Below are 11,811 nucleotides of genomic sequence, written 5' to 3'. Positions count from 1 at the left end.
CTATTGATATTTAATCTAGCAAGCTACCACATTCACACATTCATGTTTCCTACCAATTAGAATAGGACCTTATATATTATTATTATTATTATTATTATTATTATTATTATTATTATTATATTCTACTACGCTAAAAAAGTATCATATTTAACCATGTAATTCTATCAAAGTGCTGTGTTTTAAGTGACAGGTTTGCTTCAGCTAAAAACAAGAAGATAAAAAAAAAATAAAGAATCTGGAGAATGTCTCCCCTCCCTTAACAATCAACACTGAAGTGCCCTTGAGCAAGGCACTTAATCAACTGTGGAGTATCAACCTTTTTTCAATGGAATTGCGTTGCTAGGGAACAGCTTAGGCCAAAGTTTATATCCCATCAGCTATTGTATTATTAGCAAATACTACAAACTGGAAATACACTTGGGCACATTGGAAATGTTTTGCCAACTCTTTGTGTTGTAGCCTATTGGGCAAGTGTGTGCACCTGTGGGTTGATTGATTGAAAACTTTATTAACAGATTGCAGAATGGGTACAATGGGGGGGTGTTTGGACATTTACCGGGGCCAGTTTCGAATGGCAGCCACCCGTAGGTACTCTTTGAGAGCGGTTTTGAAGGAGGGTAGGGATTCACATTATTTTACGGCTGTGGGTAGGGCGTTCCACATTGTTGTAGCATAATTGCGAAATGTGTTTAGTCCCTTGTTTGAGCCGAATCTGGGTTGAACATGATTTGTGGAACTCCCTCTGGTGTTGTGGTCGTGGAATTCACTGACCTTTGGGAAGTATTTCGACATGTACATGGGTATCTTAGTGGTGTAGTGTATCTTGTAGACCAGGCCCATTGCAAGTTGCTATACTTTGTCGTCTACTCTAAGCCATCCTAGGTTGTCAAAATGGGCAGGGGTGAGGTGGGTTTTAGGGGTAAGGTCAAGCAGTAGTCTGACCAGTTTGTTTTGTGATGTTTGTAGTCTTGTTTTTAGGGCCTTTGAGGTGCTTTGGTACCATGAGGTGCAAGCATAGTCGTAGTACCCTTGTATGAGTGCTCCTGTTAGAGTCTTCAAGGTATTCTTGTTTACCAGCGAGGAGATCCGGTACAAGAATCTTGTTTGTTAGTTGACTTTTTTGATTACATTGGTTGCCATTTTGTCACAGGAAAGATTTGCCTCTATGATGGAACCCAGGTAGGTAATTTCATCTTTCCTTGTGACAATATTGTCACCCACTGTAACAGAGAAGCTGTACGTTGGCCTTGCTGAGTTTGTTATTTGATCCAAAGAGAATGGACTCTGTTTTACCCATGTGTAATGATAGTTTGTTGTCGGCGAGCCATATGCAGATTCTGCCGAGTTCAGAGGTGAGGGCTTTTTCAACCTGCAACTTGTCCCTGTCAGAGACCAGCAGGGCTGAGTCGTCCGCAAACAGGAACAAGTTGCAGTCACAAGCTGACGACATGTCATTTGCATAAATTAGGAACAGGACCCTGATGGAAACAAGACGAAAGTCTTGCTCAGGTCTGCATCCTCTTAACAATTGTATGTATTGAGCTGTACTGTACTGTACCAATTCTGCAATCTGTTAATACACTTTTCAATCAATCAATCAATCAATCAATCAATCAGTGTTTGCTGGATTTGGCACTGGAACCTTTCATTTCAGAAACTGTGCTCGACGGATCACAACATTGAACGTACTAGGGGACACTTTTGGTTGACGTGCAGTTTACATACCCGTGGTGCTTAAATTACATTTAATATTAAGCGACAAAACGCTTGCTGGTAAACTGAAAGCTTTTAATGAACATATTCGTTTTATGACAGCCGTAGTATGAGGAATTGGACAACGTCAGTTTAGCAGTTAGCTTGCTAACGTCGCAGGGCAAACGCGTCAACTGTTAGCAGACAGACTCGTACTTTTAGCTACTTCTGTCTGACTAATAATACAGACTAGTACTGTCGCTAAAATTTATAAATATGAAATACCTGAGACGTTTAAGGCATTTGTGTCTAAACCTCCAACAATCGTTACCTATACGATGTATACGTCACAGTTATTGCTCCAAGTCTGCTAACATCACTTCAGGAGAAAACAGGAGGGTAACGTTAGACAAATTCAAGACTCTGATATCCTCTGGACCAAGTCTTCAGGATTTTGTCCAAAGAAACTCAGCCAACCAAACTCCAGCTGGCAGCGAGGGATGCAGTGGCGAGCAGCATGCCTATCTCCCAGAGGACTCAGACATGGGGAATGGGAGGAGAGGTTAGTCACAATAGTTAACTGCATCACACACGACTTGGATCTTTAGGGAAATACTATACTAACAGTCTTATCTTATTACAGTATACTTTGAAACGTATGGCTGTCAAATGAATGTCAACGACACAGACATAGCTTGGTCCATATTGCAGAAGAAGGGATATCAACGCACCAGTGACCTAGCTGAGGTAAAGTTACAGGAAGATATTGCGACTTATGTTCGCTTTCCTCATTTCAGTTCAGCTCCATGTATTCTATAGCCTAAACCTGATGTCTCTTTTCAGGCGGACGTTGTCCTCCTTGTAACATGCTCCATAAGGTAAGGTACTACAACAAATGTCCATGAGGATGGAATCTCTCTCATAATAGATGTTTGACTTTTAAAGCTGTCAGAATACAGCGAATAATGCTGCACAACACCTCTTCATTGGCCTCCACAGAGATAAAGCTGAACAAACGATTTGGAACAGATTACAGCAACTCACTGCCATGAAGAAGAGACGCCTAAAAACTCACACTCCAATGAAAATTGGGATTCTGGGTGAGTCACTTTACAGGTTTACCTGCACAGTTTCCATTTTCATGACTTACACAGCGAGCAGTTTAATGTCACTAAATTGTCGACAGTGGCGTCGCGTGGGTAAAATAACAGGGGAAGCCAAAAAAATTTTATTAAAAAAAATTTATTAAATATTTTTATTAACACTTAACACATGGGTTAAATTCATGATATACCATAGATTGCCAGCTCTATTTGTCTATGGAGAAGTACCCCTTCTTTGCATGGCTATAACTTTTTAAATTCTATTGCTACATTGCCATTATTAGGGCCCATTCAAAGTCCTATATGTATTGTTCATTTTGTAGCAACGTTAAACTTTTTCATTCACATATTCATAGTAAAGTATGGTCTAATGTATAAGTATGTTTTCATCTCTTTCTGCAGCTTTCTCCAGAACGTGATCTATAGCCCCAAATGCATTATATTGATGATGAAATACAGTTTGATGGCAATCGGGGCGATATAAAAAATTTCAATTGGACGTACTTCTAGAATGATCTACATATGATCTGATGATGACCGGATGGGCGGGGGATCGTTTATAATTCCGTGGGCAGCGTTATATCATTCATCTAGTGTGGGTCATATGTTCATCATAACAGTTTATATGGAACACGTTCGAAAATAACGCTGAATCTTACCGGATCTTCCTCGCGCCGTTGGACGATCAGCGTGGTGTAGACCGTTTTCGATTATGGGATGTTTATCCTGATGAACCATTTCCAGCTTGTATAATACTATATACGTCCAAATCATATTGTTTATCGAGTTATTGGCAATGGATCACTATATATTGTGACGAGCCAGAGTGCCGGCAGCCAAACCGAGTGCCCGGAAGTAATATGGCCGACCAGCACAACCTCCACAGCACTTCCTGTTTGGCGATTGCGCCGATCGGCCACCAGATGGCGCTCCTGAACCGCCAGAGAGCTCAGTGGGTCCTCCTGGTGGATCTCAGGCCAGCGGAGGGGAAATATGAATCCGATCACAGATTTTTGAAATATTGATATTAAAGACGCTGTAAAGCGTCCTTCGGCAACTTGAGCATGGCCGGGAATGACGCTGTAAAGCGTTTCCCGGCACCCAAAGTGTTAATATTTTCTTTTTTTTTCTTTTTTTTTTGGTCCCTGTTGGTCATTACAACAATACACAGGAGACGCGCTCAGCAGATTCTACCCTGTAATGGCCTATAGGTAATGACCAACAGGGACCGATAGGGAGCGCAGTGATTGCCGGACGCACCAGCCATTTTGCCAAGGTTCGCTCTGTGAGTACACTCGTTTTATAAGAATGATTTAAAATGTTTATGAGCAACTCCGAGCTTCCAGAACCCATCGTGAAGCTGTGTTAAACCCATATTGTACGCTGGGTATCTTTGAAATTCAGATCTGATATATTTTTGACCCACCCCGAGCCCCGCGATCACGCTTGGTTGTTTGATTCCTGGATGATCGCCCCGTATAAATAAGTGACTGCGGTCACAAAAGCCCCAGGCTTGCAAACCGAAAGTCACGAAAGGGGCTAAAGGGGATGCAGACCAGAGAAAGACGTTTGTCTTGTTTACATCAGGGTCATTAATACTGCTGGAGCATTGGTTCATTTTTGGTCCGATTTTTCCTTGCACGATTTTGCGTGCCGCGTGGGAGGAAATTCGAGACACATATTTGGTTGCAAAAAGGTGTCCCACGGTCTCCTCTATGGCCGTGAATATTTTCACGTGGATCGGAATCACGGCGCGCCTGTGGGACACTTTTCCGTTTTGGCGAGTTTATTCCACGCTTTCGGCTTTCCTTTTCTAAGCATTTTCGGGGCTACATGTGAATGAGTAAAAGTTGCGGGACGCCCAGATGTTTCCACGGTAGAAAGCTCGCGTGGATCCCATAATAGGCTCACTTAATACAGAGTTTTTAAAATCACGCAACATTTTCAGGGTCGCGAGCCGACCTTTTCCCCTCGTTTTCGATGATGGAAGTGATTTAGGAAACGCTTCGGCACGCCGAGAGGTACCCGTGGATTTAATCTCGCGAGGATCGGGGCAATATTCGGCCCGTGGGAGCAGTCACGGGTTAATACAATTTTCAGAGTGCAGAGGGGAGGTGTGCAGAGGGGATGCCAGACTAATTATTCTGCTCACAGCCCCGTTTTAAACTTTTAAGGTGTGGCAGTCAGCTCGAATCTGATTGGCTAGTATCGGTTTTGGACTCTACATACATGAATCACATGGTTGAGGCTGGAGAAAGACACCTACCCCCTGCCTCTCCTCTAGCTGCAGTGAGCATAGTGAGTCTGACAGTGTGTTAGAGAGAGTGAGAAGGAGAAGAGGGAGACATTTAAAAAAAATAAATAAAAAAAATTATAACACAGATGCACAGATGAAAAAGAATGTAAACTATATTAAAAAAAAATTATATATATATATATATTTTTTTTCTTCATATTTCATATTTGATATTAATTCAGATTTTGATAGGGAGGCCTGGCTTCCGTTGGCTTCCATAAGGATTCGCCACTGATTGTCGATGCACTATATAGGCATGGGACAATACGGCATATCGCAATACATCACCATTCCTGTGAAAGTGTCCTGGTTGTATGGTATCATGGACCACATATCGTGTGGTGAGATGAGCATATCGGCCCATCTCTAGTATCGTTATATCTGGCTGATAATCAGGCTAAAACACTTGTTCGGTACCAGAGAATTTCTCCAGTAATACCAATTTCAGTCATGTGTAACATGTTATTAATCAAAACAAAGTGACTTGATTTTCTGCATTTCTGACACATAGAAGCATGTTGGAGTTCTCTAATGGATGATGTTCCACTTTCATATGTGTGTGTCCAGGTTGCATGGCAGAGCGGTTAAAGACAGAGCTTTTGGAACGGGAGAAGCTGGTGGATGTTCTGGCGGGTCCAGACGCATACCGGGACCTTCCCCGCCTCTTGGCTGTCACTCATGGGGGTCAGCAGGCTAGCAATGTGCTGTTGTCCCTGGAGGAGACCTACGCTGACATCATGCCCATCCACCATGCCCCCCACGGATACAGTGCTTTTGTGTGAGTGTCCTTATCATCACAGACCTGTGATGGCTTTGGTAGGGGGCTGTCCTTCTCTCTATCACTCTATTAGGACTGGGGGGGGGGGGGGCAGATAAAAAATATCGATATTGAATAGTTTCCTTTGAATAGATTGAATAGTCTTTTACTCTCAGAATCAGAATATCGTTTCCTGTTTCCTGTTTGGCAGCAGCATGCACTTTGGCTACAAGCCATTCAAATGATTTTATTGTGATTTTGGACTTTTTTTTTTATAAAGCATACAAATATATTTGTTATCATCTTTCTATGTAATATATAGAGAAGAGCTGAAGTGTGGATGACTAACACCTAAAGAGATTTTTGATGGATTGACAATCCGGGCGTATCACCATCCAACCTGCCTGAATATCTTCCATCTTCTCTGAGTAAGCTTCTCAACTTCTTGAAGTAGCCTCTGTTCCTATTATTCAAGTAAATCACCGGAACCACTGGAAACAAGATGAGTGATGAAGGAAAAGACACAAAAAACAGGAAGAATTACAACCAAGCAACTGGGGCTGCAGCTGAGAAGGAGCTTGTCACCATAGACATTGTTAAGAAACTCATTAGTCAGAGTTTGGCTCAACAGAAAGCAGAAAATGCTATTTTACTTGGTAAACAGATCGCACAACAGAAACCCCACTATGAGGAGAAACCTTTTCAAGTAATGATGGACTCCACCAATAATCGTGAGATCCAAGCCAGCCTGCAATTTACCCAGCATGAAGTTGATGGAATAAAGGAAATAATATCCAAGCTCTCAACTGACCATGACCTTCTGGAGAAGAACATGAAAGTAGTCTGTGATAGCGTTGACCTCCTTGCAAAAAGCACGGATTACCTGGACGCAGTCTAAACGCAACAACCTGGCTTTTTAAAAACATTTGAGTCAATGTGTTTTTATTAAAGTTTTAGATGTTGCAGTAGACATTAGATGTAACAGACATAAGCACATAAACAAAACAAAACCAAGAAAACAGAAAAACTGTTCACAGAACACAAAACCGTTACAATACAATACAAAGTCATTATTTCAGGGAGTGAGAGACAGTCAACCGTTCCACATAAGAAATAAAGGGCTGCCACACCACATCAAACTTTCCACTTGTGTATTTTATCTTTTCCACTTGTAAACAATACATAACATCCCAAATCCACCTGCCAAATGAGGGAGGATGATTGTTTTTTCAAGTCAAGTCAAGAGTTTTAATTGTCACGGCATACAAGTATACAATGAAATGCGGGTGGTCTTGCCCGCGACGATGTGCAATACAGTGGTACAACATATAATAGAATCCAATAAAAAAACAACAATATAGTTCAACAATTAGGGATGCACGATATTGATTTTTTGACACCGATACCGATAACTTTATGCTCCTCAAGCCGATAACCGATATCGATAAACGATATTTATTGTATTATAATTTTTTTTAAATGTATATAAATATTTTTTTTTTATCTTTTTTTTAGTATTTATAAGTTCCGACGTCATCGGTACTGCTATCGGTACTCGAGAAATTATGGAGTTTTTTTTTTGAGGAATTTAAACGTCGCAAACTAATCTTGTTGGCCGTTTTCTATATCTCTCCTGCCTCGGTGTCTCTGCCTGCGCGAGGAGCGGGCTGTGCTCACACACACACTCACTCGCACACACACACACACACACACACACACACACACACACGGGTGCTGCCGAGTACAGACAGCTCTGCTCTCATCATGGCGGACAGAACGAAACGTTTAAAAGTCTGGGTCTATTTTTACTAAAGTCGATGCTGACCAACGCTCGTTGCCACAAGTGCAACAAGACATTTTCCAGTAATGTATAAGCGCTGGTACATGTCAATGTGGCTGGCGGGGAGCTAACGTTATTAGCCTGAGCTCCGAGTAGAATAATGGCCGACAATCCGGAGGTAAATAAACGAACGAGAGCTTCTGATTGGTGGTAAGAAGAAGAGGTGGGTGCAAGCGGTGGGACGTATTTGGCAGATCGACTGTCTGCCTCCGAATGTAACGTGACTACGTCACAGCCAAGGAAGGGAGCGCTGGATTTGTGAAAAACTCCCTGTTCCTAAACCACACGCTGTCAGTCGTACCACAGTACTGGCAAAACGGGAGGAGGCTATAATAAAAACAAGCGCCCTTCATCCAAATCCACCCACACCGGATTTCTTTTAACCAAAAAATGTATTATATATTATCGGAGCTATCAATAACATTATCGGGGTTTATCGGGATGACGTCATAATTGCTGATATCGGCCCGATAATTATCGTGCATCCCTTGTGCTTTTGGTAGATAAGAATCCCCAGAGAGAACACCAAAAAGTCCCAGAAAATGACATGGTTCAAGTACCCGACCTGCAAGCTCTTGAGTAGAGCTCAAATATGGATGACCAGAAAGCTGCTAGGCTAGGACATGAACAAAATGTGTGATACAGAGTTACAGACCGACCCGGGCTTGTTTGCATCTGTTACAAGTAGGACTAACCTCAGGGAAAATTCTTGACAGCTTGAGTTTGGACATATGTAGCCGATGTACAATCCTGAATTGAATAAACCTCGCACAGATAGATGAAGAGTGAACATTTTTAAGTATTCTTCTTGACCACACATCTTCTGATATGTCTGTTTCAAAGTCCTTTTCCCAGTGCCCCATGCTCAAAACTCCCTTTCTGAACCACTGATCAAATACATTATCTAGGAGGGAGGCAGGCTGTTCGCTGCACACTGGAAGAGGTATAAAAACTTTGGAAGAATGCTCATCTTAATTATATTAATTAATTAATAATGGAATAACATTCAAAATAATGCAATAACATTTTCCTCTATAAATGTTTACAAACACAGTAAGTTCTTTTCTATGTTCGATCAGTATTTCTGTGTTTTTTTCTTTTTTTTTATGTATTTTCTTTAATCAAGTGGAGGCCTCGTATAGGCCCACTTGGATGTCTTGCCTCTGCTTTAGCACAGATCTTTTTACATTTTTGTATTTGTTCTTTGTATATGTTTTAAACATGCTAAATAAATAAACTAAACTTTATTTATCAAGTACATTTTACATATACCCAACATTTTTACATATGCACTTAACATGCATGCCTTTATGGTGTGGGAGGAAACCAGAGCACTCCAAGGAAACCCACACAAACACCGGGAGAACATGCACATGGAAAAGCCTTCTACTGGGGTTTGAACCCAGGACTTTCTTACTGTGAGGCAGTGCTCACAGTGGTGCCAACCACCGAACCACCCGTGAGAATGATCTCTTCCCCTTTTCAGTGGACGTGTGAAGATCTTCACTAAGCGTTATTTCTAGTGAGCCTCCCGTCCTGCAGGTGTCACTAGTTTGCATTGTGCTGAGTTTCTGCTGAACTACTGTGGACACTCATTTGACCAAATTACACTTTTTGACAACAATGGCAGGTGCTGGTCCCCTGTAACCAGCGCAATTAAGCCTAATCGAATCGATATCAAATCGAATCGGCACCTTGAGAATTGAAATTGGATGGAATCTGGTAATCAGTGCTGATAACCAGCCATACACTCTATTCTATTTCCTGCGCTGTAGGACTGTTTCCTTATGTTGGCTTTGTTTTCCCAAACAGAAGACTCTTATTTATTTTGGTGACCCCATGACCTTTCCTCTAGGGATAGGAATCACCAGAGGCTCCACGATACGTTATTATCACAATACTTGAGTCACGATACTATGATGTTGCATAATATTGCTATATTTCGAATTATTACCTTTTTTTCAACAACAAATTATGTCTTGGATGGAAAACTGTCAACATCTGCATACAAATGTGTAATAATATATTAGATATGTTTTTATCTAATACAATAACGTTTTCAGTCTCACCTCACTCCAATATTTTCTATTACAGCAAAAAAAAAATCTAAATATTGGCATGCAAAATATTGCGATACTATGCTGTATAGATTTCTTCCCCCCACCCCTACTGTCCTCTCTAGCTCTAGTGCCCCAGTTGTAACCTCTGCTGAAACACTGTTCATGCTCCCCCACCCCTGCAGGTCCATCATGCGAGGCTGTGACAACATGTGTAGTTACTGTATTGTTCCCTTCACCCGAGGGAGAGAGAGGAGTCGGCCTGTCGGCTCCATCCTGGAGGAAATCGCAATTCTGTCGGAGCAGGTGAGAGAATAAAGTGGATCCCCTGGAAATTCTAAACGTCATAAAAGGTATAACCTGTATAACCTGTAATGTTGTCAAACAGCGACCTCTAGGTAAAAGGACCCCGGAAACGGCAGAGCGGTGGATAGGGGGGCGGGTCACGTGGGGGTCGCGGCCAATCAGAGGAACCCGGAAACCGAATTCCGTTGCGGAAAGGATACACGCGGACCGGACGGTATCCCCGGCCGCGTCCTAAAAGTCTGTGCCGACCAACTGGCCCCGGTATTCACTGACATATTTAATCTGTCCTTGGAACAGGCTGTCATCCCCACCTGTCTGAAGAAGTCCACTATCATCCCTGTACCCAAAAAATCCAAGCCTGCTTGCCTCAACGACTACCGCCCTGTAGCTCTCACCTCTATAGCCATGAAGTGCTTTGAGAAGCTAGTAAAGGGCTACATCTGCTCCTCCCTCCCCATCAACCTGGACCCCCTGCAATTTGCATACCGACCCCTACAGGTCCACGGAGGACGCCATAGCCCATGTGCTGCACACAGCAGCATCACACCTGGACAAGAGGCAGGGGAACTATGTGAGTGCTGTTCATCGACTACAGCTCAGCATTCAATACCATAGTCCCTTCCAAACTCATAGCCAAGCTCAGGGACCTGGGCTTGAACTATGACCTCTGCCAGTGGGTCTTGGACTTCCTGACGGGCAGACCCCAGGTGGTGAGAGCAGGCAACTGCACCTCCTCATCCATCACCCTCAACATAGGGGCCCCCCAGGGCTGTGTTCTGAGTCCCCTCCTCTACTCCCTGTACACGCATGACTGTGTGGCACAGCGGAACAACAACACAATCATCAAATTTGCTGACGACACAGTAGTGGTGGGCCTGATCTCTGCAAATGACGAGAGGGCCTACCTGGAAGAGGTCAAGGTCCTAGCGGGATGGTGTCTCCCTGAACGTCAGCAAAACAAAAGAGATGATTGTGGACTTTAGGAGGTCGGGGGTCAGGGACTACAGCCCCCTCAGCATCGACGGGGCACCGGTTGAGCGAGTGAACAGTTTTAAGTACCTCGGAGTCCACATATCCGAGGACTTGACATGGACCACACACATTGACAGTGTTGTGAGGAAGGCACGGCAACGCCTCTACTTCCTCAGGTGCCTAAGGAAGTTCCAAGTCAGTCAGAAGATCCTTAAGAACTTCTACTCATGTACAATAGAGAGCATCCTGACTGGCAATATCGCCTCCTGGTTTGGGAATAGCACCGCACAAGACCGTAGCAGACTACAGAGAGTGGCCCGTTCAGCCGAACGCACAATTGGAGGGGGGCTTCCCACTCTCCAGAACATTTACAACAAGCGGTGCATGGGTAAGGCTAAGATAATTATCAAAGACTCCAGCCAGCCAAACAACTGCCTCTTTGAACTGCTGCGGTCAGGCAAGCGATACCGGAGTCTCATGGCAAGCACAGAAAGACTCAGAAGAAGCTTCTATCCCCAGGCCATCAGGTTGCTCAACGAACAATAACACTATACAACAACCATCAGATGCACTCACAGCACACACATCCATACGCACACACTCACTTTGAACAAACAACTCACTGCAGCACCCACTTACACACTTTAGAACACCTAAACACACTTTATATTTATTGGCAAAGAATTTGCACAACAACCCATACCTCGGTACACCTTACTGTAAATTGTACCTAAATTGTACCTCATCCCATTTCTGCTTTGCACTATATAGTATATTGGATATTAGTA

At 43.1% G+C, this 11,811-nt stretch overlaps 1 protein-coding gene across 2 annotated transcripts in view; it reads left to right on the top strand.

The window, feature by feature from the left end:
• Positions 1–1,718: 1,718 nt before the first annotated feature.
• cdk5rap1 (CDK5 regulatory subunit associated protein 1) overlaps positions 1,719–11,811 on the top strand; it is a 29,678-nt gene continuing 19,585 nt past the window's right edge. For both annotated transcript variants that reach the window (XM_084317191.1, XM_084317190.1), the window contains exons 1-6: positions 1,719–2,254; positions 2,336–2,439; positions 2,536–2,570; positions 2,692–2,792; positions 5,659–5,869; positions 9,931–10,051. In XM_084317191.1, the coding sequence (XP_084173317.1) occupies positions 1,969–2,254; positions 2,336–2,439; positions 2,536–2,570; positions 2,692–2,792; positions 5,659–5,869; positions 9,931–10,051 (858 nt within the window). In that variant the 5' untranslated portion in view covers positions 1,719–1,968. The remainder of the gene's footprint in view (positions 2,255–2,335; positions 2,440–2,535; positions 2,571–2,691; positions 2,793–5,658; positions 5,870–9,930; positions 10,052–11,811) is intronic.

The sequence above is a fragment of the Notolepis coatsorum genome (genome assembly GCF_963971535.1).
Source record: "Notolepis coatsorum genome assembly, chromosome: 6".
Lineage (NCBI taxonomy): Eukaryota > Metazoa > Chordata > Actinopteri > Aulopiformes > Paralepididae > Notolepis > Notolepis coatsorum.
The sequence above is the reverse complement of the archived record's forward strand: the minus strand, read 5'-3'. Positions and strand labels throughout refer to the sequence as shown.